General features: G+C 50.1%; 1 protein-coding gene across 6 annotated transcripts in view; it reads right to left on the bottom strand.

The window, feature by feature from the left end:
* Window positions 1–16428, bottom strand: part of EPHA10 (EPH receptor A10) — a 38981-nt gene extending 22553 nt beyond the window's left edge. For 2 of the 6 annotated variants that reach the window (XM_015883729.3, XM_085518496.1), the window contains exons 1-3: window positions 7732–11893; window positions 7241–7305; window positions 5776–6445 (exon numbers count right to left, since the gene is read on the bottom strand). In XM_015883729.3, the coding sequence (XP_015739215.2) occupies window positions 5776–6445; window positions 7241–7305; window positions 7732–8020 (1024 nt within the window). In that variant the 5' untranslated portion in view covers window positions 8021–11893. Of the gene's footprint in view, window positions 1–5775; window positions 6446–7240; window positions 7306–7731 lie in introns of all 6 variants that reach the window. The other 4 variants (XR_014935311.1, XR_014935310.1, XM_085518497.1 and 1 more) reach the window with 4 other exon arrangements.
* Window positions 16429–27725: the final 11297 nt, after the last annotated feature.

Raw genomic sequence — 27725 nt, 5'->3', positions numbered from 1 at the left:
GCTGGGTTTTCTGCTCATGTAAGCACATCATTTCTCCTGTTTTTCTTTATCAGATGATCTATCTGTGTGGGCGGGTGGGATGATGCCTGCCTGCACCCTGCCTGCCCCAGGGAGCCTCTGGGCAGCAGACCTCCAAAAAGAGAACCCTAAAACCCTCATGTTTTGCCAGAAGAAGGGAATGGGGCCCCAACAGAGCAGGGCTGCTCAGCTTGGAAGAGATTCCCGAAAAGACACAGCACTGAACTCCATCCCATCACTAAAAGCATGGAGAAGAGAGCATTGTTACTTGCTATTTCACAACACACAAGGCTGCGGGTGCAGCTAATGAAATTATCAAGCAGCAGGCTTAAAGCAAACAAACAAAAATATTCTCTTCATATAGCATGTAATTAAATTAAAGCCCAGACACAGACTTCAGAGCTTCTCCTAGCTCAGACCCAGCTTCTCCAAGCGCTGCATCATTCCCCAGAGCTCTGCAATTGCTTTTTTTTCCCATCAGAAAGCTCAGCATCGTGCCAGTGCCCTGGAAGGACAGCTGCCACCAAACAAAAACAGATGAGGACAGGTAGCCCCAAACCAGACAGGGCACCTTGTGCAAAACACAGTATCAGAGTAAAGTTCCAGGAGTATATTGAGCTGGTGAAAGAGCCTTGTCAACAAATGTCCTCGGGTAATAGAGAGGCTCCTGCCTTCCCGTGCACGCTGGGTTTGCAATCTTGCCTTGTCTTATTGCAAAAGCTGTAATCAATACCTTGCAGGCAGCGAGCGATACCGTCACTGAGCCCTGCTGGGAGGAAGGGAAAGAGACCTTCTGCAATCTCTGTGCCCGTGCAGGAGGGACAAAGTCAGCAGGAGGGAGAGATCAATGCAGCACTGGATCAGGTCTCCTCTCCTCTGGGCTCAGTGCTGCACACCAGGTTGGGCATCTTAGACCATGTCAGCTCAAGGAAAACTCAAAGGCAGTTTTTCTCCTGAAAACTTCTTTTTTTAATCACCATTTTTGCAGTAATACTTTCCAACAGCCCACAGTCGTTTCCAGCATCCTTGAAACCTTCAGGACAACGCTACTCAATGATTTCAGTCCTTGCTAAATAATTGGAGAAGTACTGAAATGAAAACCTGTGTCCAGAGGGGAGATCTTTGTGCATCTCCAACAATGAGCTCTTAATAGCTGAAATTAAATTCTGTGCTTTAGTCTAGAGGAAAATTAAATACCCCAGTATATTTAGTAAGGCAGTCCTGAAATATCAAAATCCATTCAGCACCAAGAATACATTCACTTGAATTCAGTGCTACAGAACTGAGCAGAAACTCGTTGCTGTTCATGCAGGAATTTTCCTCAAGGACACTCTAATGCAGGCACATCCATAGAGCCAACTGCCACTCACTGCTGTCCCTTACAGTTCCCTAATACAGCCAGCCAATTCCTCCCATGCTCAGAGCTCCACACCTCCAGCTCACCCTGCTTAAGGCTTTGTAATGCCCCCTGAGCTGGGGGCAACGTGGGTTTCCCTTCGTATTTCAACAGCATAACCACCACGTCCATCTATAACCTTAGGCCTGACGAGAACACTGCAAGCCAACTGTGATGCTTGCAATTTTCTGAGTAGTTTGGTCTAAAATTAAGTGTCATAGAGTAATTTGTGTCTGGCTCTGCCACAATTTCCACAGCCATAATTATTTCAGACACACTATAATACAGCAATATAACATGCAATCCAGAATAATAAATATCTCCGAGCTTGATCATTACTCTAAAAAGAGACCAAAGAGAAAGCATATTTTATATGGGTGGTCTGTCTGCAGGACTTAAGGAGAGCAGCATCTACCAGAAGTCACTGCGGGTTCCCCAGGGGCTGCTGATGGGCAGATATCCAGAATTCATTCAGTGCCACATTCCCCAATGCCTTTAAAACAGCCGCTTTGCTCAGGTCAAAAAGGTGCTCCAGCCATGCAAGAGCACAATCCCCAGGAGGAAAAAGCCAATAATTCAGAGAGGAGACCCAAATCTAAAGTTCCTCACCAACAACTCCTCCAAAGGCAGCACTGATTGACTCCCTCAGCCCCTCTCAGTGTGTTGTCCTCGTTTCACACCACTAAGGCATGCCCAGCTCCAGCCAAAAAGCTGAGCATCCCCCAGGCAGCATAGGATGCTCTGAGGATGAAAGGAAAGCCTGGCTCTCGGTGCAGAGTCCCAGGAGAAAAAACAGATTTATTATGCATAATTCCCTGGCATCAGTCAGGAGATAAAATAAACTCCAGGAGTGCACACAGGTTTGTAAGCTAATGTATAAAAGATGAAACAAATCAGGAGCCCCGAGCGCTGTGCATTTGGATCCATCTTCTTTGTACTTAAATGGAAAAGCAGACCTTAGGCTCCAGGGGGTATCTTCGTAATAACCCACAGAATATTGCAACTTCTTATTTGAGGTTCTTTTAATTCCCACTCAAAGTCTTTATTTCTCAACTACGGTAGGGATACGACATTCTGATGGGGGCAGGAGCCACAGAGGAAGGGATCTTCCCTCCGCCTCCAGTCACACATAAGCACTGCACCACATCTGAGGGGGGGTTCAGAACGCATAAGCCAGCCAAGAAAAGGATGCACTGACACCACAGCTTGCAGAGAATGGCAGTGAACAGCTGAGCAGTGGCAACATTCCAGTGCACTGCCATCACAAGATGCTGCAGTGGCTCTCAGGGTCACTAACTTTGATTTTTACCTTCAGCACAGCCCCTATCTCAGCATCTCCATCCTGCATTGGACACAGGGACTGGATGGTTTCATTCCCTTCTCCCAGAGAAGAGGAGAGATGAGTGCTGCCATCCAGCGCGAGCAGCTGGCCAACAAAAAGCTCTTTGTGGCAGTCCCAGGAGATGCGTGCACAGCAAACAGGGCTGAGGGCAGAGCTGGCATCTCTCCACCCTCAGCACTCAGCAGCACAAGGAGCAGAGGGGAGGTCTGGTGGGACAAGAGGGGGAAGGCTGCTATTCTAGAACATCAAACACTTCCTCTACTGCAGCGCTCCCCTTTGGAAAACCAAAATCAAGGACTATTTCTGCAATCTTGCTTTTTGCAAGGTAAGTTTGGTTCTCATCAAAACTGGCTCAAAAAGGACCTGTCTTGGGGTAGAGGCAATGCTTTGCTGGTGGATCCAGGAGGAGACCCCGATGGGCAGATCCTGATGGATCCAAGAAGAGATCACTTATTGCTGACCGCACAGCATCCAACATGAGTTAGGTTTTGTAGCACTAGTATCTGCCATCAAATTCGCTTGAGAATGGATTCTAAGAACCCAGACAAAGCACTAGAAACTGTTTTCTCCCTAAAATCAGCATCAGCAATATACGACCCCCGCACAGAAGGGACACAACCACCCGACCTGATTGTCACACCCACTGAGCCCCATGCAGGTGACAGCAGCACTGCTGTCCCAGCAGCTCCACGCCAGCTCCCAGCACTCCTGTCAAAACCAGAGGGAAACAAATGGATGAGACTTAACTACAGCACAAATATACAGTTCTGTCAAAGAAGAGTGGCTGACAGCTATTTTTGGAAGCGGATCTCCGTCATATTAATTCAACGCCTGCTTGAAGTTGTCTCATTTGCAACAAAACTGGCTGGTAAATATTAACCTTGGGCTTTGTGGAAATTCTCCTTGCGGGTATTACAAGGAATTGGATGGGAAAGATGAAGCACAAAAGACAACCTCACTGCAAACATTAGGCAGATCCCTTGCATCGCTGTTTCATTTGCACCCAAGCTGTTGCATTACGCTGCAAAGCGAATGGTGTGGAGGGGCTGCAGCTCACACCCAGCAAAATTAAGGGCAAAAAGACATCAGAGCTAAGATGCCAACTGAAAACAAGATAGGGATGGACAGGAGATGGCCCACAGCGCTGCAGCACCTTCCACCTGCCCACCGTGCATCTGCTGGAAATAGGTTTTATGATCAGGGTAAGCACAGGCCAGCAGCTGGCTGGAGGTGTATATTAGACAAGAAAAGCAGTTTAAATGTATTTACGGTGACAGAACCTCTCCTCTTGTTTGCAGGATGATGTTAAGCAGATGCTAAAGCTGCTCACTTCCACCCCAGAGATGGCTGCGTTTCAATGATCACCAAAATGATTCATCAGAAATGTGCAAACCCAGGAAAGCTGTCGGGTGCTCTGGGATTTCTTCAGAGGAACGGTGCGATGTGGGAAGATGGACAGCAAAAAGGCTTTATCGCAGCACTAATTAGCAGCGCTGTAAATCCTATTAGTCTTTTCTCATCTCTACTAATTTCAGTGTGAGGATACAAATGTTCTCGCAGCAGCAGGGTGATTTCAGCACCTAAATCACCAGAGCAAGGAGGGCTTTGTGATTCAACTCAAACCCACATTCAGGAGGAAATAAAGCTAATTTCCCTAAGCAGAGACACCCTGCCTTTCCCTCACCTCTAAGCTCTGCCCTGCATCACTTCTGCCATCCCATTGCCACTATATGGGCATATGGGACAGGGGCAGCACCAAGCTGGTGTCCAGCAACCTGGCTGCACCACTAAGCATGGAGCATCCTCACACAGCCCTTCCCTTTATCCACTTCCAATTCAAAAGGCTCCTGTCCTTGCACAGCAGTTTCTGCAGCCTGGAAAGGCTTTCATTAGAAACCTTCTAAAGTTATTCACAGAGCTTAAAAAGAAAAAGAAAGGAAGAAGAAAATAAGACACAAACACACCAAAACTTTCAACTCTTAAAGCTACTTTCTGATATTTGACCAGACATAAGATGCTGCTCCGCTGAGAGTGACTAATGACCTGCTTTCTGTGCGAGGAGGGAAAAACTTAATTACGTCCATTAAATTACTTGAGATATTTTTCCTTAGAGAACATGAATTATTTAAACTCAACACAGAGAAACCTGAAACATTAGCAAAAGCCTTCTGGGACTCGCTATGTAAATTCCCACTCCAAACAGATGGGGAAAGCATGGCGAGCTGCCACGCAGCCACTGAAGCAGTCAACAATGCTGAGATTTCAACCCCATAGTTATAATAAGGTCTTCTAGAGGAGGGAAGCGCATGAAGGGTCACTGCTGGGGCACCACAAAAACCCCTCTGGGTTCAGGAGAAAGTAATAACCATTAACATCCATAAAGCTTCAAGCGGTCCCATAGAAGCAGACCTGCTCCCACTGGAAAACCTAACTCTCCTACTGCAGAGCTGAAGCACTCAGGACCTGGCAACCACCTGGACTTGGTGCTTCTTTGCCTGCTTTCCAGCAACCCCAGGCTGTGCTGCTCTGAAGGCTGCAGGCTCCATGCTGCAGACCGAGCACTGATGCTACCCAACACATGACAACAAGAGCTTTTTCACACCAAAACCCATTCACAACAGGACAGCTCAAGCTGCTCCACTCACACAAGCCCATGACACTCCCCAGGGATGTGCAGATAGATGCCCACATTGGCCTCCTACAGGCTGCCAGTCATCCCCTGTACCCACAGCCATCTCTGCTCCTGCTCCGAAATGGTCCCAGCGCTGGGTTCATTAAGGAGACCCCAGGGAAGGTCGGGGTTATATCCATTTTTACAGCTGTCATTAAAAGCAACCTTGAGAGCTGTAAAGTCACCAAATTATTAACTTGCATCTAAAGCACGGCGGTGGGGATATTAATGGCAGAGGGTAATTTTACAGCTCCAAATAAAGCTGGGGGGAAATGCTGGCAGTATTCAGAGCTCCGGCACATCCACCCAGCACTCCCACAGCCAAAAGGATGCAAACAGCCCCATTACCTCTGCACCTCCCGTCCCTCTCTTCGAAGCCGGGGCTGCAGAGGCACTTCCCGACGGGCACCAACCACTCTCCCTCAGCACTGCAGTGCATCCGGGGGGGGTTATCCACATCCACCCTGGCGTGCTCGACACACGTGCCTTTCACCTCCACCAAGGTGGCAAAAGCCGTCTCTGCCACCGTGTCCGGAAAAACAGCCAAGTTCTGTACAGTGCTGAGGCACTTCTTGTAATAAACCCTCACGGAGACCAAGGCCACGCAGGCACCCACGTCCTGGAAGCCCAGGTGGAAGCCTCGCTTGCTCAGATGCCCAATCTCCCGCAGCTCTGTGTTCAGCTTCATCTTCCTCTCACCCAGGTCCCCCTGAGTGAAGCTCTCATCAGCAGCAATGGTGTCAATCTTGGTGTGCTTGCTCTCGCGGATGCTGTGGCCCAGATCGGCATCGGACTCAGCATAGTAGAGGTTGAAGGTCTCCTTGCAGGTGCCCGTCACACCTGGGATGCTGTTGCAGTCCCTCAGGGTGAATTTCAGCTCGATGAAGATCCGCTGACCATCACGCCGGGCGATCCAACCCGTCTGCAGCCAATTGTTCTGGTTGGGCTCCATGACGTTGCACACCTGGTAGGTGCGGATGGGTTTGTACTCCTCGTCCACGCCGCTGATTTCCTCCCACTGTGGAAAGAACACAGAGGCTGAGAGAGCTCAGGAACTGTGGGCAGCTGGAGCCAGAGCCTGAGCAGAACAAGCCACTGCTATAAATGCCTCCCCCAGCTGCCTCTCCACCTACAGACCTGCACAGCACAGACCCTGAGCATCCCTCAACCACATGCTGTGGAACCACTCCACACCAGAGCTCCCAGAGCCACCAGTAGAAGGCACAGATGGCTCAGGACACACAAAGCCATCGTACAGTGACAACATCTCAACCATCTCAACATCTCTGCTTGGAGGAGTTAGAGCTGGGACAGGATGAGTCCTCCACCTGCAAGTGCAATGGTTTCCCCCAAAGTCACCAGCACAGATTCTGAGCAAGCTGATGATTCAAGCCTTAAGGATGACCTGACACTTCCCAAAGCAATTCTTTTTTGGGGGTATATTTACGCCAGCTTGCCAAATGCACCCAAAACACCGTTCCTTCTGCAGACTGACAGCTGGGAAAGGTAGACAACTGTAGGATGCTTCATTTCCCCCCCTAAACACTCTGTTTGCCTTCTGGGAAACAAACCTGAAGCAGCGAGGAACACAAACTTTGACTTTGCTGCCATACTCAGACAACAGCAGCCCCTGCAGCTGGGAAGGGACCAGAGCTCACCCCTGTAACACTCAGACTGCTGACATTTCGCTCTATAGGAGCACAAGGTGCATTTGGGGGAAGTGTCCTCCTTTGCCACGCCACCCCCACGGCCATGCCCGGCTCTTTCAGCCCCACACAACCGGGGGTTCCCACACAAAGGGGCCGTCCCTTACCCCGTTGGTCGGGTGTGAGGTCCAGCCCAGCTCCGCTTGGGATTCTTTCGAGTCCAGCAGGACGACTGCGGGGAGGAACACACGTTAACGAGCCCACTGCCTCCCGATGGACCCCGCAAAGATCTCATCCCGAATTCCCTTTAATTAACACATCCCAGCTTTCTAAGTCACTCTTTTCGCACAGAACAGCCCGTTTCTTTAGGCAGGACGGGATATTTCCCCACGTTCCCAGTTCCAGGAGTCAAATAGAGCCGAGCCGTGCCCGCACTGCGCCCCGCACCACCACCCGTTCCGCCCGTACCCTCATCCCAGCCCTCTCCTCCCTGCAGCACAGCGGTGCCCCGCGCCCTCCCACCCCATCCCACTCCTTCTAACGGGCTCACGGCGGATCCCCGCGGGTTGCACCGGGAGGAAAAGGGGAAACCAACGGAGCTGCACCGCACCGGAGGCGAAGCGCTCAACCCGACATGCGGTGCCGGGGAATCGCTCACCCTGCTCGGCGGCGGCGCGGGGCAGCACCGGTAGCACCGGTAGCATCAGCAGCAGCAGCGGCAGCACCCGGGGGAACCCACCGCCGCCGCTCGCCGTCTCCATGACGCCGCCGACTCCGTGCGCCCCGCACCGCCGCCGCGCTCCGACCGCCGCGCACCGCCCCGCTCCTTCCACCTCCAACCAACCCCCGCCGAGGGGGAGGGGATTAGAGAGGCTAAGAGCCAATGGGGAGAAGGGGCAGGGAGAGCTGTGTTCACTCTGAAGCGGACTGACGGCTTGGTTGTGCATTGAGGGGTTCGAATGGGACGGGGGTACATGAATATGCTGCAGGCTTTCCCGTTAGGTGATGTTCGCCTCCTGCTGTCGTGCTCCCATTATTCAGGAGGGCTGAGGGGTCAGCTTCAGTCTGCACCATGCAATGGGCAGCCCCAGAGCTGTACAACAAAGAGAGTAGAGGGCCTCAGTGGGCAGCAATGCACCCTCCTGCAGCCTAACTGGACAGATAGGGAATGAATGGGGTTCCTGTCCCAACACTGCCACTGTTCTGCCATGCTGGGGTGGCTGCACAGCCTTCTGCCCCTGCAAACTGCAGGAGAAATGAGAGGTGTCTGGCAGACCCCTCTGTGATGACCTCCTGCCCCAGCACCACAGTCCCATGTTGCTCCTGAATGTGCAAAGTCTGTGCTCTGCACAAACACCTGCAGGTCTCGTTACTTCATCACCTAAGAGTCATGTCTGGTTGTGCCGAGTTCACATCAAACCTCAAGCTCTGCCTCTCCAGGTTGGAATTGGATTCTCAGCTGCATTTCATGGTCCTGTAGATGCCATACATTTCAGATTGGCCAAAAGGAAATACCAGGAAAGCACAGCCATGCATGTACAGATGCCTGTGCCAAGGAGGAAGGCAGCGTGCTTCAGTTCCTGCTAGCTGTAGGTGTTGCAGGTCCCTGCAAAATCTCAACAGGCTGAACACCCGTCAGCCTCCCATCTGATGGCTGTACAACCCATTGCTGAAGTCTGCTTATGTAGCAACACTTATTCCTGTGGGTTGTTCCCCACGCCGTAATTATGTGCTGTCAAATGTAAAACATTGAAAGTCTGGAATAAAAACATTGAGTCTGCAGCTACAGCAGCCAGCACTGGGGGCTGGGTTGGGCATGAAGTGAGAGGTGTGGGGATGTCTGTTGGAGCAGGAACACAGCAATGATGCCTGTAGGAAAGGGGGCAGAGTGCTGCAGGAAGAGCAGTGGTTTGTACCCACACACACTGCACTGAGACATCTCCAAATGCAAGATGCCAAAACATCAGTTCTGCAGTGCTTCATACACACATAAGTTTACTGGAGCAAGTATCCCACTGAAGCCTGCTGCCAATCAGATTTGCACGCTGCTTAATTAGATTAATTGGATATGGTGATTGTGGTTCATTTGCCTTGTGCTCCAGCTTCCAAGTATGCCCTTCCTGAAGTCAATAAGACCACCTATGTGAGTAACTTCAAGCAATCCCTGCAGGATTGGGAATCCTCAGCAACCCCAAGGACCAGCCCAAAACCCTGAGGGCAACGTTTCTTTCATCTCATCTTTCTGAGCATTTTATTTGAAACACCTAAGGCACAATTGCTCCAGACCCAGGGATGGGGATTTGAACTGCTACAGACACCCCCCACTGAGTGCTCAAAGCATTTCCAGCCCTCCCCATTTCTCAGCCCACACCAGGAACACATCCACTGCCTTTCCTCAGTCCTGCAGTCAGGTTACAAGTTCACCTGATTAAAATAACCCCCCCTCCATCACTTTACAAGGCAGGGAAGCAAAGGACAGGGTTTATTTCTAATCTTCCTCGAGTAGAAACCAGAAGAACCGTCCCATTATTACTAGAGGTTTTGCCAGCCGCTCAGGAAGGAAAGTGATATTTAGTTGTCGTTAAAGACTCATAACTGCATAACAATTTCATGCTATGTTAACTTCTAGGTTTTCTTTCGCATATAAATTTTTAAGGAGGAAAATAGAAAAACCCAAGCACTTGACCTTTAATCACAGTTATTTGTGTGATCAGTCAAGTGTGAGAAAAAGCTAGTTTGTGCCTGAAAGATGCCCTTTAAAACTAGATTGCTCTAATATGACACACGACTCACATGGTGTAATGTATGGGATCTTGCTTACCCATCTCTAGGGAGCAGCAGCCGCCCGCTTAGCATTCATGGCCCGGATCTTGCTGCTGGTACATTGGAAGGTATTAATGTCATCTACTGAATCAATATGGACCCTTGGGACAGCTCTATTCACCACTGAGAGCCCCAGGGAGGTGTAGGCTCTCCCTTCATAGAGGAAGCCAACAGCGAAGGGTATTCTCCACATATACAGAGGATTTGATGCTCGAGATATTTCACTGGGAGAAGGGCATGTCATGTTAATAGAGTACAAAACTCTCCCATTTCCCTGAAATGTTATTCCAAGCACTTATAAAAGCTTCATATTAGAACAGCCAGAGGTATTTTAATTATGGGTTTGAAGCATCATGTTGTTGTAGGGGAATGATCTCATGAATTTCTCTTTGGCAAGACAGGATGACTGAAAAGCATCGTCGGGGTGAGGAGATGGAACAGCTTCTTTGAATCCAGACTGGGATTTATTCATTATTGGGCACAGACACGGAATGGGGAGAGTTCCCTGAGCCCTCATGGGCTGCACTGAGGGGACACAGCCCCACAAGGCACAGGGATGAGCCCCAATGATAATATGGGGACAGCAGACCCGGCTTCAGGCCGCCCCAGGAGCTTCTGCAAAGAGCTGGGACCAACACAGCCCAGCAAACAGGTAATTCTCTGAGCTGAGCTATTACCAACTGTAAGTGGAGACAGAAGGATGGCTCTGAAACCACGGTGAAAATAACACTCCTGGAAAAAAAAAAAAATCAATACAAACACCAAGGAAAGAGGATCAGAACCCGAGACCATCAATTCCTGAGATAAAGAGTTGAAAGTCTCAGTGGGAGGACAGCCAGATCCAGACTGAAAAACAAAACTTTGCTTCTTTTGCTGACAAATGACTTTCTATTCTAAAGGACAAAGGAGCAGGAGGACGCCGGCCTCCATGTGCGGCTGCCGGAGCTGCCCTTGAAGGAAGAAGGAGCAGCAAAAAGCTCACTGATGTTTTTCTACACCTTCTCTTCCTCTTCCATACTTGAAAGGATTTTCCTACAGCTGAAAACAAGAGATATGTGTGATTTGGTGCCGTGTGGGGCACTGCCATAGGAATACACTCCAGCACAGGTCCTGCTGTCCTGCTCCTCCAGGGCTGCCCCCAAGCAGGGAGCTTGGATTGCAAAGGGGAGCACGCCTGCTACTCATTGTGCTCACTGCCTTCACCTTCCATGTTGTTTGTCTGGAAGTCAAAGCGTTTGTTTTTGAACAGCTTAATTTTTCTGTCAGATGCGCCCTCCTCGCTTCAGAATCTCTGCGTTACAAATGTTTTGCAGCAGCTCTTTAGCTTTTAAGGTAATCATATAAAAGATCCTTGACTACATAAAGGCAGCTAATCCGGGTAAATGCCTCTAAGCATCTTTACATTCCATACTAATGGATTTCTAGGCAGCCCACAGGGATCCGCGCTCTAGAAAATAATGTAAAATATAGTAAGCGTCTTGTTTTTTTAAATGCCTCAAATTTGTCATATATTGAGAAAATCCAGAGCTCCAGGCACTGTAAATCATCACACTTATATAAGTAATACCCTGTGCTGTCATAATCAGCATGGAGCCCAGCCTCTTCATGGGGGCAAGCATCCATTTAGCATTCGATTCCAACTCAACCGGAGACAAATTATCATCTGCCATTAATCTGAGCTGGAGAGGAGGGACCTGAGCTCTGCAATCAGTTGACAGAACCAACCTGAGCACATAGAGGGAGATGTCACTGCAGGGTCTTGCTATGGGAAGGTCAGAGGGAACACACTGTGTATTTTTAGGAGCAGCACCTCCCCAGGACTCAGCCCTGAGCCACCCCCAGGAGGCACAGCACCCTATTTTAAGAGCTGTCTGATGCAATTAACTCTGCGGAGGAAGAACCCGGAGGATGCACGAGTGCAGCGGGCCATCTCTTTCTGCAGATTCATTACATGCCTTAATTAGGCTCCCAGCTCCTGGGGATGGCTCTGTTCTGGTGGCACAAAAGCAGCACCAGCACAGTCCCAGCAGCAACACAGTTCCCCCCACATCCAGACTTTAGGATCAGAAACACCAAACCCCTGAGCTGAGATTTGCTGCCCCACATTCTGGGTGCAGGGAGCAGCATCCTCCTTCCCCCAGCGCCAAGCCCAATAGGAACAGCTCAGAGCACAGACCCGCAGCCCACCCTGGGGTAGAGCCCAGTCCTGCCCTGCAGAGATGCTTTGCTGGTGGTGCTGAGCATGGGATAGGACTCAGCCCCCCCTCTGCACAGAGAGCCTTCTCTGGAGGCAAGCAGACCCTCTGCTTTTCCTCACCCTGGTTGAAACACAGCATATTTCAGGTGTCTGAGCCTCTGAGAGCTCAGCTCTGCAGTAGAAATGATGATACACCTCAGGTATAATGGTGCAAACAGCCATTATCATAATTTTGATACCAATTACACGTAATTTGAACAAAGGAGTTGTCCTAGCTTTGATTTGCTCTCCTTGTATTCCTGGCTGGTTTCATTAAAATCACTTACAGAGATTTGCAGCAGTTCTGTTTGAAGTGCTGTTATTAGGGTTTTCATTTCTGAGGCATCAGGAATAATTTCCCACTGGGCTGTTTATGCCTCACAAAGGGCTCCACAGACTGTGGGCCACCATCACCGGTCAGATGCATTTAAGATTGGATGGGGCACAGAGCAGACAGTGAGCTCCAGGATGGCTGTACTCAATGTTGAACTTAAAAGGTGATGGACCAGGCTGCACTGTGCCCATTTCCAACCTGTGTCTTTATCTGCACCAGCCTCATTAATTACCCCCCAATCACAGCTCAAGGGTGGCAGGGAGGGTGTGCAGAGCGAATCCTTTTCATTTGGCCATTAGAAAAAAAAAAAGAGGGTAATACACTTTGCAAATGACAATTAGCAATTTACTGCAGCTGGGGCTAATTCCTAGATGCATTTTACTCTCCAGGACTCAGCGCTTGGGCAGACTCTAAATCAGGCACGGGCACGCTATGTCCAGCTCCATTAAAGCTCGTTGCTAATTGCAGAGCTCTGGGTGTGCAGTGAGGAACTGGAATCCTTCCTGAGCCCCCAACAGCTGCTCTGCTGCCAAAGCTCTGGGCTGGATCTGACCCTTGGGCAGGGACCCCCCTTAATTGGTCCCCACTGTACGAGTCCAGCCGGCTGCATCCCACTGATGGAGCCACGCAGCTCCCCAGCCCTGGGATAAGGATGCAAAGCGATGCCAGCAGCCCTGGAAAGCAACAAATCCTAATTCACTTTGATAATAAGGTTGCATTCGTGTCCCAGAATGAGATTGCCACGTAGGTTTGCAAAAACTACTGCTTAAATAAACAGAAAGGGAGGAAACGCAACAGAGAGTGTCCAATCTGCATTATAATTAAGGGAAAGAATGACAAATAGGAGAAACAACCTGTTCCCAATCTGCAGCTGCAGTTTGTTTCTGGTGCATCTGAAGGGCCACGCACCGGGAGCCTTCGCTGGGAACGTGTGAATGCTCCATTCAGAACGAGGAGGAAAAAAAGAACAGCTTTCTGCCTGTGTGGCAGTTTCTCCTATAATGAAGCATCAGAGGGAATTTTGTCATCCCAGACACTTACCGCTATGCTCGATGCCCAGAGGCAGGAGCAGAGGTCTGGATCCCACCAAGGGTCACAAGAAGGAGAAACCACAGAGTAGTTAACAATGGGGCAAGGCTCACCTTGGTCCCCACAGCACTGCAGCTCAGAGCCACCAAGGTCACTATTGGGGTCCCTCTTGGGGTCACCCCCTGGGCACCCCCAGCCCAGGGCTCAGCAGATGCTCTTGGACTTCTTTTTCAACCCTACCCTCATTTATCTGTAAATCATTCTAATGAGGCCGATAGCGTCAGGATGGCGAGGAAGTGGCATTATTATCTGTAAGCAGCAGAGACTGACAGCATGTTTAATCACGGGCTGCGCAATGGCAACATCAGTAGAGGACGAGATTAGACACTTCTCCAATTAGTCAGACATCAGAGGCACAGCCTGAGGGTCACTGAACCCAGCAATAGAGGAGCACAAATCCTGGGGGCCGGCAGGGCTGGATCCTCCCCCCCAGGCACACTGTTTCCTCCCTTCTCTGCCAGCTCCTAACAGGATTTTGCAGCCTGTAGTGGATGTGCTAATGGGATCGAGAGGTAAAGAGTTCATCCTTCTCCTTTTTCTCTGCTGCTTTCCTTTTTTCCCCTCGGCATCTCTCTTGTCCTGGCTCACCTCTCCATGCCTGCATGCTCCTGAGGTCCGCAGATTAAAAGCATGAATAAAAGCCAGAAATTATTCCAGCAGTCCTATTTATCACCAAGCAAATTGTATCCAACAGCCTGGAGCAGCCGCTTGTCTCCAAGGAACACCATCACGGCAGTGGGGCTTTTCCTTCCCCACCCCATGGGGATGTAATGGGGTGAGCAAGCAGACACTGACCTGACCTGGGGGTAACGGGGCTGTGGCATTCCAGCTGTCAGATGTGCCTCCATGCAGCACTCAGCACTCAGCCCTTCCTCATGCCAGTATCTTGGGGAAACCTCTCCGCAGCAGAGCCCAGGTGTTCTGATTTATCTGAGACATCTCATTATCAGCCTCTGCCACAGAGGCTCTGACCTCTCACGTCGGGGCCTCTTTGAATTTACTCCCTGCCCCGAGCTACAAAAGCAACCATGAGAAATCCATTTGCTTTCCTCAGTACCTCCTGGTTCTCAGAGAACTTCCAAAGGGCAGAGGAGCCGCCTGTGGGACATCTCAGACCGTGGCCAAGGTTCTCCATCACATCACATGCTGATTAATCAGCTCTCAGTTCTCCCTTCCCTTCTGTTGGGACCTCTGGTGCCCCCTCCAGCCCCATGCAGGCATCCATCCCCATGGAGGGACCCATCCTAAGGGCATACCCAGCACCAGGCACACCACTGCCACACAGATCTCACATGTAATATTCATTTAGGAGCATCTGAGCCACAGTAATAAAGCAGCCATTATGACAATACAGATCAATATGTCCAGAGAGGATCCTTTGCTGAAACACGCCGCAATTGTTCAAACCAAGTCTTAATTGTGACAGGAATTGATTTCCTTTTTCTAATATCTCTGACTTTTAATTAAAAGGTAGTTAAGCGGGCGATACATTTCCAGGATCATTTAGAAGCAGAACAACACTGGGGAGCACACACTTAACATGCACAAATACTGCCTTGTCCATAGGCACTGTGGGTGTAGGAGCTGCCCCATCCCATCTCTGCTGCACTCCAGGGACGGGGACATAGGGGACACTGGGTTCCCTATGCCATCCCCATGTCCCTGCCCTCTGCAAGTCTGTAGATGGTCCCAGAGTGCCCACAGCATTGGAAGGGGGATGATAGTGATGGGAGGAGCCCCTCCAGCCTATGCTTGTTTTAATTTCCAGGAAGCTCTCACTGGGCAGGGCAGCACAGCACAGCCAGACGCTCCCCATCAGCCCTGATTAGACTGAAACAGGCCAAAGCAACTTCGTCTGAGTGGAGAGAGGCCATTAACATCACAGACTCCATTAAAAGAAGAAATGGTCCTTTTATCTACTCATCAAGAACCATAAAAGAAAAGAAAAGCTTGGAGCCACTCATAAATCCTCCAGGAAACCCCATCCTAGGGTATGGTGCAAGGGCTCTAGTGCTATCCAACCAGCATTTCTGTGGTACCGAGGTATGGCACAATCTCTGATACCCATATGGCAAGGCAACAGCTTCACCCTGGGTACCTGAGCTGCCCTAGGGGTGTCTGGGTGGTCCTCCATTGGGGCAGGGTCCTGGGACAGCCCACAACCCCATGTCCCTGCCTGCAGCAGCCCCAGCCCAGAGGCAGAAGCCCACCCTCCTGCCCTAAGCTGGAGCTTTGCCATGGGCAGCACTGCCTGGATGTACAGCAACATTATCTCCCATAACATGAGCTTTAACAGCAAAGCATTATCAGGACTAATCAAATCTCCCTTGCATTACCATCTAGGCTGGTTTCTGCCCGACAAACGTGTGATGCAGGCAGCAGAGCAGCATTAGGACCAGGTTTACTCACAGCCCCCAGCCCTCATCTGCCCTTTTGCCCAACACAATTGCAAACACAGAGCAGTCCATTCATTTATACTATTTGGTCCAGCAAGTTTGCCTTCCCCTAAAGCCTCCTGCCTAGAAAGAGGGGACCCAGGCCATGAGCTCTCCTTCAGGGCAGTGCTGCTGCCTGACAGTGACACCAGGCAATAAATTCAGGGCCTTCAGCAATTAATCCAAACTCATCAGCAAACTGACACTGTGCCCTGGGAAGGCTGCTCATCCTAGGTTAGGTGAGCAGGATGTATGGAGCCTAAAAGCCATCTCAACAACACACAAGCCATAAGGAGGTGCACTGCACCCTTCCAGGGTGATAATGTTGGCACCATAGCAAAAGCAAAGTGCTAATTAGAAACTTATCAACAGCCAAGCCTTTTTGTAGGTGATTTCCTGACCAAATAAGGGACCTGGCCTATGTGACAGCAGGTCCCCTCTGGGACCTCACAACCACCAAAACCCATTGCAAAAACCCTAACACAGCACATTAGATTTTAACACATAGAGAACTTCCAGGAATAGACAGGCACTCCATGGAAGATGTATGAACATTCACATGTTCAAATGGATACAATCCATGTACTTTAGCTCTTGAGGGTGCCTGTTTGGAGGAGCGATGCTCCACACACCCAGTGCTGCAATAACATCCTGTCTGCAGAAGCAGAACAGCCCAGACAGCTCCAGAAGAGCCAGGACTATGCTATAATACCTCCTCATGCTGCTAAGCTTTTAATTCATCTGGCTTTGTTACCTTGGATATTTTGTTCTCTAAATCAATGCAGCCCCCAGAATGATAAAACCCTTCATTAATACTGCTGGGTTATTGCCTAAAACAACAGCACATGATCTGGCACTTTTTAGTTTGATTTTGCTGTCACTTGGGACGGGATTAGAGGGAAATATATCTCCTAATTCTTCCAATATCCTTCAGCAAGCATCAGTTCAGACCAAAGAGGACATGAGATGCCAGTGTCAGTAATTGGAAAGAAGCTCTTCACTTGCAGATGGTTGGAGACCCTTGATGGCACCCCAGGCTTTGACATAATTATCACAGCCACAGAACAGCTGCCAAACAGTGCAGCACTTGGATGAAAAGGAGGAGAGCTGCTTAATCACACGGCCTCTCCTCCTAACACCCTCCTCACTGTGGGTGCTGCATGAGCCACAAAATGAACATCAAGGATGGAGAGTTGTGTGCAAGTCCATCTTCTAAGGCCAGAGTAAGCACTGGGGACACCATGGAGAACCACCAACAGCCTCAGGTCTGTCTCCAGCACAGCAGGTTCTGGCCAACAAACTCCATTTGCAACAAAAATTGGTCACCAGGCCTGAAGTGTGGCATTGCACTTTATAGATCTCATCCTATTTCCCTCACTCCTGCTTTTTTTCTCCCAAGCCACCAGCACCGCCCAGCCCCATCTCTGCAGGTCTTCCCCAATCAGCTCTTGCTGCTCTCACCTTTCTCATTCCAGTCTCACTTTGCTTAGTTTTACCCATTCATTTCTCTCTCATTTGCCAGAAATGCATTCAGTTTGCATCTCCTCTTCTCCTGTTTAGCAACTTGCTGCTTCCACACCTGCCCTGCCCTGCTGTGCACAGGACAGGCTGCCCAGACTGCGTGCTGAGGAACCCGCAGTACATTTTATCCCACTTTCCATTTACTGCTATTTTTTAATAGCTGTTTATAACTCAACCAGCTCAAGCGTTGCATTGGCCTTTCTCAGAGCAGCCAACATTTTCTGGCCGGACACCCCTGGCATTATGACAAGCTCTGTTTTTCCAGCCAGCAGCTCCCACTGCCTCCACTCATTAGAGCTCACAGCATTGCCTGTCCCTCCAAAGAAGCACAGGACACCCCTTGGAGCTGTGGGACCCCCACTGGAAGGCTTGGCCTCACAACATGGGAGTGTGGAAATCAAGTCCAGGATGGCTGTCCATCCATCCATCCCCTCCTTATAGGAAGGCAGAAGGAGCACTGCCTCTGTACCATTACTATATGAGCATCACCAATACAGAGCATCCCACACTCTGCATCCCTCATCCTGCATCCCTCATCCCACTCCATTGCAGCACATGGAGCACCATCCTCACCCCAACGCTCGCCTGAGGACCATGCTTCATATTTCATTTTCTCTTGCAGCTCTCTCTGTTTCCAACCTTGAGGCTGTTAACTCTCAAATCCTGACCTTAAGCCTCGCTAACAAGATTTCTCCTCTCTGTTACCGTAAGGGCTGCGCAGTGCTGGGAATGATGCTCCATCAAGGCAAGCCGCAGCAGCAAGGGGCACTCAGGGCACTACTGCTGTGGTTTTTGCTTTGCCAGCACAGCCCAGCACCTGGCAGAACCTGAACTTGGGCACATTGGGCCCCAAAACACAACGACAGGGAAAAACAGAGCCATGGGGACATAGGGATAAGGGGAAATAGGGACATGGGGATATCAGGAGGGAGTGTGAGCAGCTCACAAGCACACAGACTTCAGAGAGGAGTAATTAAATATTGACTGAGAACGTCCTAAGTGAGCCCCGGATGCACATTACGTCCTGCTTAACTCAATAATTACCGTATATATTATCCCTTTCCGCTCTCTATCTTTATTAAGCTAAAAGGTCTGTAATTAGCTACTTGGTTTAAGTGTAAGATTTCAATTAATCCACATTATGAAATATAATTGCTCATTAGAGGTAATGTTGCGCATTCTATCACGCCAGTATCTCTTTGTAGCTTTTTAACCAAAATACAATCGTTTATGTCACAGTGGGCGAGCGGTGGTTTCACTCATCAGGCAGAGGGATGCCAAACAGCCTCTCTGAAGCCAAAACAAAGCAAGAAATCAGCACACAAAAGCCAGGCTTGCATCTGTCGACCCGCTCCCGGCACCTCCACCCACCCCAAATCCTCCCTTGGCCAAGGTCTGTAACACCACATGCTTTCACAGACACCACCATAGCCTTGCAGTGTTGGGAGCTTTCTTGGTGATGCTTTTAGGAACAAGCAGGGCTGAAAACACTATAAAAAGATATGGGATGTTCTCAGAGCACAGCACCAACTGCAGAGGTTCCTCATAGCAATCAAGGAACATAAAAGGGGAGCTGTGATGTTGGCTGAGACTTGTTAGCACAGCCTGAGCTCATTCCTGAAGTTCTGTTCTCTTACTGTGTTTAAAGGGATTCAGCCCAGGGTGCAACAGCGACCATTGGACATCCTGGGTTGGGAAGGTCCCATCAGGATCCCACCACCCTGTCCTTAAACCAATGACTTAAGCTTTGATCCCATTCGATTTACACATTAGAATAGCTTCATTATTGGTCTTTATATCATATCAGTGAAGGCGGGTATGTCCAACATAGCACAGCCAGCAAGCAGATGTTGCTGCTTTGGGATGAGGCGCCGTGTAGGACAGGACAATCTGTCTCACTGTATAAAGTCAATTCTGCAGCACTTACACAAATGTAAAATCACTACAACATTAGAAGAAGGAGGGGAAAAAAAAACCAACAACAACACAACAGCCACACTAGAGAGACTGAGAGAAATACCTTGTAAAGCACGCAATGAATTATTGAATTTACAGCGTTTGGTGCTGAATTAAAATGATAAACCGAAGTTTTTATCCCCTGAAAGCTGTTTCCATGGTGTTGAAGCAGCAGATGGCCCTTCCTGGAGATAAAGGATTTCACAGCTTTGCCAGCGCTGAGGACTGGAGCTCTAACATATGTATTGGGGAATGGGAGAGGAGAGCACCTGATGGCACAGCCCCAGTGTGGGCAGAGGGCTGCACGCCCCATCACTGCTCCTCAGGGCCCCTATGGATATATTTAAGAGGGAATGGCCACCAGCCACCCCTTCATCCACACCAAGCGCCTGCTCTGGCCCTGTGTTACGAGTCATTAATTCCTAATAAGTAGAAAACCACACGATGGGTTTTGGGTACGAATAGTTTACCGTATCAGAGACAATTCGCCATCTAAATTACCGGCTATAAATCAATTTTGGAATGTTGACATATCTTTAATAATGATAAATGGAGAATTTATGGGTGCCGCTAAAGTTCACGGCGAGATTTTGATTTATGAGAGCACAGAGCTCAGGTGGAACCACCAAACTCCTGGCCCAGCACCGTGCCCCACTGCGGTCACCTCTGTGCCCCCCACTTGCCCTATGGTGGCCATCAGCCCCTGTTCTACTGTGCTGCTGTCCCTATGGGCAGCATTGATGTGGCCTCATCCTTCAATAGCACTACACAAAGCCAAGGTTGGAGCTCCTCTCTGAGCTGCAAAGCAAGCAAATATAGATGTGGGCACTGCACCCCTCTGCCTGCTGGCTCTGTTTGTCCCTTCGTGCCAACCTGATGCCCCAGGACAGCACCCCCATTAACCCCCCCCCACAACTTCAAGGGCTGCTGCTCTGCACTTGTGCCAGGAAAGCAGCTTTTTCATTTGATTTCAATTTACTGGTGGAATTAAGCTGGTGTAAAACAGAGTGTGGAGGGAAAAAATTACCATGTCTGTTTAGAGAGCGTAAAATAAGTGCTTGACTGTTTGACCACTCGGATGGAGGGGTCCAAAGTAATTCTCACCCAGCTCACGTCCTACCACCTTTATTAAGCTGAAAATGATGCCTGTTAGGAACAAACAGTAAGCAACAACAAGCTGCAGTGCTGTCCCTCCTTCAAGGCTGCCTTCCTCCCACCACATCAACCATCCACCCACCCCAATCCCACCACTTACCACCCCTGGGGCTCCCCCAGCCCCACGTCAACCAGCCAGAGCCATGACATCTCCCCTAACAGCCACAGAAACATTAATTGCTAAGCGAGTCATTAGTGCCTACAAAATGTGACCAATATAATTACACTGAGGTGGCTTTTTTCCCCCACTCTCTCCCTGTCCAAAGCCGTGGCACTGAACGGTCTTATAATGAGATGACAAAACTGACAGGCAGCTCTGGTGAAACAGCCCATCCTTGCCTTTTGCAGAGGCTCCCCAAGTGTTCTGCACCAATAATCACTAATCAAGTTATTCCTCGCAGTATTAAAAAGACATTCAGCACAAACTGCCATAACAGCAGGGCCTGGTGCTTGCATGCAACCATTGACCCACACAATCCAGAGGCTTTGGGATGGCTTCAGCCCACTCCATCCCTCCCTGCACCAAAGAAGCCCTAAGAGCAGCTCAGATTGACTGTTCTTATCTCAGACCCAAAGCAGACTCCTGCACCCAGATGCTGGAGGTAATTTAAACATCAAGGTGACCCTCGCTTGGGTAAATGGACCCCAAAGCCATCACCCACTGCTGCAGGGTCAGTTTGCACTGCAGCCTTCAGATGGTTTGAGTTGCTGTGATCTACAGCCACATCAATGAGCAAATTCCATCCCAGGTCCTCAACTGCTGGACTCAAAGAGGCTGAAAAAGTTTTCTAACACAGCCGAGTGCCTTAATCTCACTCCATCCTGCTCAGAGAACAAAAATCATAGGTTTGGGATGCAGAAAGGAAGCCCAGCAGTGATGGTTAACAACAGCCTACAGCCACAGTCCCAGTGCCCCAGCTCTGCTCCCTCACACCCTGGCTCAGTAGCACACAGCGGTGCCATCCAGCCCTGTTTTCTAAGACCACTTGGGAAAACAAACAACCAAATCTGTAATTTGCCATTAAAACACAGACCTGGAAAGAGCTGAACAAGCCGCTAATATCGAACAAACAAACCAAGCAACAAACAATGCAGCGCTCCGATCGAGCACAGCTCCAGAGCTGATGGATGACCTGCAGCAGCACAGGAGAACTATTTGTGAGGGGTTATTGATTTCCAAAATCCAAACGTAAATGCAGCCTCAGCTCTGGGGGAAGTTTTTCTTTGAGAATTTCCTTTGGTTTTATTCCTCCTTGTGACTTTTCCTGGGGAGGAAGCTCCATGCCATGCAGACAGAGCCGGCTGGAAACCTCTCTCCTTCTTCACAGTGCAGAAGAACCACAGCGAGATCCTGCCCAGTGCTGCAGCCCACAGCATTTCCCACATCAGCAAATGCTCCTGTTGGCTGACATCAGTGCATCCCTGCTCTGCTTCCAGCATTCGCCTCCATCCACAGCCTTTTATCATTATCTAACCCATGACAAACCTATTACGATGCTCAAGATTGGAATTACTGTGAACCCAGCAGATGCCCAGGAACCAGCCCTGAGACGCAGCAGCCGCTTTGCAAGAGGCAGTAATAAATTACTGAAGGTCACCTACGATTTATCACTGCTTTGGATTCCAGACAGTGACACCGGGAAGCAGCCTTATGGGTGCCAGAGCATCTGCTCAGGTTGAGCCTCGAACAGCGATGCTTTTGCTTCCTTTATTGGATTGGAAGCATCCCCAACAGCACTACATGTGTGGTTGAGGAGTTCCCACAAACTCCTGCTTGCTGCCCCCTATACCTGCCCAGCACACACAGTGCTAACAGTGGGACACCCCCTCTGCCTGGCCGTGCAGTTCTCCATCCCTTCCATCTCCTCGGGGGCTGCTGCACTCAATTCCCCACACTTTGGTACAAAGATCGGGTCCCTTCCAGAAAGCAATTTGTGTTTCCCAGAGCAGGCAGTCGTAACATTTCCCATTAAAATGTAAATGCAGCCAAGTTTTCTGGCATCTCTTTTCCCTTCCTTAAGGTAAAAGAAAAAGAGAATATGAACTCCTATTATTCGTTCCATCAACGTTATCTTCCTGTTTTGTGCTAAGTTAAAAAGCTGCCCAATATACACCTTCTGCAAATTAAATTTGAATCGAGTCTGACAGCACAACAGGGATCCGGATTTCAGAGCTGCGCCTAATTGGCACCATTTCGAGGAGGTTATTTGCAGAAGCACTGAGCAGAGATGCTGCACCGTGCTGGGCAATTGCATTGCCTGAGTTGCTGAGGATCACTCAGGTGCTGGGGGTGAGCAGGAGGAAGGTTTGGAGAGTGCACCTCTATGGACCACTCAGCATTAAAGCAACCACCTTGCTGACGCTTTAGGTGAGCTTCATTCATTAAGGCTGAGCATCCCCATTGCTGCCTCATCTCCTTTCCAGTACCTGGAGCAGGGAGCTGCTCTCTGCACCTCGGGGAACCTGCCAGGATCTGAAGGGTGTTTAAAAGGGTAGGACTGCAGAGCAAGGGAAAAAGGCACTGAGCATCACCTGCTGGCAGGAGCTATGCAGGAGGCACCAGGCCCTGTGGACACTTGCATTCAGCCCAGGGCTCAGCCTGGCACAGCTCAGCCACAGTGAGAGACTGTGGAATTAATTAAGGGAGCACGGTGAATTAATTACCATCTCCAGCGACATTTCTAGTGGGGATAATTTCAGGTGCAACCGTTTGAATGACATCTTTTCAAAGAAGAGCTTCCCATTCTCCTGCCTAATTTGAGGTTAACTAAATTTGCATCTCACCAGGAGACAGCTCAGCCCACTGCAGAGATGGCTGTGCAGGCTTCTGTAAGTCCCTGGGCTTGAGGCTTTGAAGGCAGCAGGAGGAAGCAGTGCTCCCATAGCCCCATACCCAGGTGCTGCCTCACCACCCCCTGCATCATCCCAGGCACCACCACCACTTTCTTCTTACACACATACCACGCTGTTCAAGATGCACAGCTCCTCCTGCCCCAGACATCTCCTCCCTCCTTGTGCTGGTGACAGTTTGCATCACGCTGTATCGAAGTAATCACGCTTGACAGAGGTACAGCCAGCCCACTTCCCAGCACAAAGACAGAGAAGAGCATCATTACGTACCCAGGGGATGGATGGCACGTGGATAAGAACTGAGAACTGATTGCAAACAGGGGGCTGAGCCCCTGCCTTGGAGCCCCCCCTTGTCCTGAAGGCAATGGCGGGGGATCAGGTGCTGCCTCCAGCCCCCTGTGTCCACAGCAGCAAGGAGAGAATTAGCAACATGAGCCAGCATTAATTATGCAGAGAATCATTAGCTGGTGAAATTAAAAAGAAAAAAAAAAAAAAAAAAAAGAAGAAGGAAAGAAAGAGAGAGAGAGAGAGGACCTAATTTAATCAAAATATAATTAAATGAATAGTTAATTTAACAATTCCGCAGTGGAAACCCCCTGACCTCCGGAGCCATCCTGCCTGCAGGCACAGCTCTGCATGCAGCCCTCATCCCCAGGCACATCCCTGTGCTCTATGAGCACCACAGCACCTCATAGCATCTTATACTGGGGAAACAAAAGCAGAACTGCAGCTCAGCATCCCTCCCTATGTGCCAAAATGGCCTAAATGGACAGGATCGACCATTGCAGCTGCAGCCATCAGTGACAAATCCTCATCTCCAGCTCTAAGCATCTGGCGAGGTGGGCCGTGCTCCATCTGGAACCATTTCCCCACACACTGGGTTATCTCCTACACGAGGCATTATGAGGAAAATAAATCAGAAGGAGATTAACATAAATATTGTTTGAAAGATTTAATCAGCTACAAATTGTAACATTACGTTTCCATCTTAATTAGCCCAAGCCTGGTTGTCTTTGCTCTGTATTGTGGAGCGAGGGTGCTGAGAAGCAGCATTTCAGAGCTTGGTTGGTAAAGGAGGAGCAGAACTTCTCCATGGGCAGCGCTGGCAGCTGGCTGGGACAGCAGGACCCAGTCAAGGCTGCTTCCTTCTGGTGCCACTGAGCACTGGTGACAACGACACTGGGCAATAAATTCGGGGCTTTAAGCAATTAACCCAAACTCATCAGCAAACTGACACTGTGCCCTGGGAAGGCTGCTCCTCCTAGGTTAGGTGAGCAGGATGTATGGAGCCATCTCAACAACACACAAGCCATAAGGAGCTGCACTGCGCCCTGCCAGGGTGATAATGTTGGCACCGTAGCAAAAGCAAAGTGCTAATTAGAAACTTATCAACAGCCTAGTTATTTGTAAATGATTTCTTGACCGAATAAGGGACCTGGCCTATATCACAGCAGGTCCCCTCTGGGATCCCACAACCAAAGACCCCTTGCAAGACCCCCCATATTAACACAGCACAGCATGTTCTGCCTTGGGTGGAATTGGGGCTTCGCAGAGCTGCAAAGTGAAGCCATTCTCCCCCATGCTGCAGTAGTACCTTACACCCCCCAACTCTGCCATCAGCGTGGCCGGAGCTCAGCACATCTCCTGGGATCACTGCTGGATGAGTCTGAAGCTGCTCTGCTAACGAGGTTCCAAAGATGTGTTTTTATTTGGAGGTCAAGTGCTCATTAAAATGCAAGCTGAGCACTTCCTGCTCTGAGTGCTCATGCCAGTGTGATTTCAACAAGGGTTGCAAACACAAGAGTCACCCTGACTCCACGTAGCTCCTATGAATTGGCTCAGGGAGATGTTTATAGTTCCACCTACAAGATCTAAATAGGCAGCTCCCCCAGCTCCAGCAGAAGCTGTTTGTCTGATCAGTGTGCCCTAACCACGAGGAGAGCGTTTGCACAACACATCTCATCACCTGCAGCTCTCTGATCACCATCATCCCACGTCCCCACCATGGTTTGGCTGGATATGAGCCTGCCCAACAGCAGGTCCCTGCTCAGGGATGTACCAACACCACCAAATAAGCATCAAAATCAATGATTTCATGCTGCCCAGGAGCAAAACAAGGGCTGCTCCTGGGGAAGCTCGGCTCAATGCAGAGCCATTCTGTGATGGGAACCCCCAGATCTGGGGCTCAATCCTGCACAACCTCATGCTGAGACCCTGCAGCTCTTTGCACTGCCCCAGCTGCATGCATGCTCTGCACAGCACCTCCACCTCACACACAGCCCTACAGATGCAGCACTGCCCAACCATGGGCTCTGAGCTCTGTTACATCTCCTGCAATTACAAAATATCATCTGATTTCACAGGAAACCGCTGAGCCATTCCCAGCCAGCAGCAGCTCCTGCTCACATCCACCCCCCCCCCCCCCCTTCCTTTATCCCCGCCCCAAATCTGTCTGGGTTCACTCTGTGCTGCTGACAGCACCCAAATGCTTTCACAAGGGCCGGCTGCCTTAGCTGGTGCTGAGTACATCATTGTGACAGCCACAATGGCCTGCAGACACCCAGAAGCCAGGGGGGGAAAGCAGTAATTGATAGCGCCTGCATCTCCTGCGAAGGAGAGGGGTCACCAACCATCCCACCCTCCTGACACGCAGCTCATCCTCCCGCTGCCGGCGGCACAAATAAAGCTGTCACTTGCAGGGATGCTGAGCGCCAGCAGCTTGGGATGAGCTACAAACAGACTGACAACAATACATTTCCCTTCAGCCCTCGCGGTGGTCAGGACAGAGGGACGAGGTTTTGGGCACCCCAGAGCAGACAGCAAAGGAATGATTTCTCTAAAGGTTGCTCTGTCTCATGGCTTTTCTACGGCTCCTCTAAGACCTCCAGCCTTTTGGTCCTGGCACCCACCCTGTACCCAAAGGATGTGGCTCTGTTGGTCCTCACAGCTCAGCTGCTCCATGGCAGCCCCGGTGCGGAGGTCAGAGCGCTGCTACACCCGGGTTATTGATGGCACGAGATTAGTTTGTCTGAGCAGGGAAATACATCACCAGAAAAATAGGAAACATTTGGAAAGTGGATGGCGGGTGCAAGAGTGATGAATGAGAGCTGGAGGAGGCTGGCAAGGATCAATGAATAGCTGAGGAGGTGAGGAATGAGATTGGGGGGGGGGGTTGGGGCTCCCTATGCAAATACAGAAAGCAGAAGAATTAGTAGAGAAGAGGAGAGGGTCCTGAGCAAGCAAAGCAAAGGGAAGCGATCCCTCTCTTTTCCTTCTGCTGCAGGTTTCCTGCAGTGATCTGATTTGGGAAGACAAGGCAGGAGGAAAGGCTCAGAGGAGGGGACCCCTCACGCACACACTCAGCAGATGACAGCCCCTCACAGCCCTCTGCTCCCTGACTCCTCCAACAGCAGCTCAGCAGACAGCAATTTCTCTGCAGCCATCATTTGAGGGTCAGCTCTGTGTGTATTACAGTCCATTAGCAGCAACAGAGACAGCTGCTCAAGAGCAATAAAGATACATAACCACAGCACTCAGGCACCAGGAAAAATCATCGCAGCGTGAGCTCAGCATGCACCAAGCAGAGCTGCTGCCTTGCACCCCGCTCAGTGCCCACTGCTCGATGCTCTGAAACACAAACCACGCTGCCCGGCTGCTCCAGCATTCCCTCGGTAGCCGAGCACTATCTAGTGGTCAGACAGAGAGCTCCAGGGAGCAGAAGGCTACACAGATCCATCTACAGATGGAAGGCATTGGGTGAAGCCTGCAGGAGAGCCAGCCACAACAAGTATCATCACAGCACAGTAGTGATGAGTGCCCTGGTGAGATCATTTGGGAACTGAAACCCACTGGGATCACATTGCTGCCATGCCACCCCAGCATGGGGAGCAGTGGTGGGACCTGAGCACCCCGACTGGCACATCACACCTTCCTGCTCACTGCTTCCATATCCTTTTGTCTCTAGATGGTTCTGCCCCACCTTCAGCTCCTCCAGCAATTAAACGTCACCCTTTCAAAAGGCAATGAACTCACGGATGGAGAAGAGTGATGGCAGATTCCCTGGTCTGCAGATTTCTTATCCAGAGTCTTTGTCCTTGGCACCAGACACAGAAAGAAAAAACTCTTCTTGCCTCCCTGGAGCATCTTTCTCTGCAGCCTGACCTCTGCGATAGCCTGAAGGTGGTGATTTGGAAGAAAATTATGGCAGCTACTTTGTGAGATGATGGGCTGAACGGAGCTGGTTTATACAGCCC

This window comes from Coturnix japonica, chromosome 17 (genome assembly GCF_054131305.1).
Source record: "Coturnix japonica strain WE chromosome 17, WE-NBRP24, whole genome shotgun sequence".
Taxonomy (NCBI): domain Eukaryota; kingdom Metazoa; phylum Chordata; class Aves; order Galliformes; family Phasianidae; genus Coturnix; species Coturnix japonica.
Note: the sequence above shows the minus strand (reverse complement) of the source record. Positions and strands in the feature narration are given on the sequence as shown.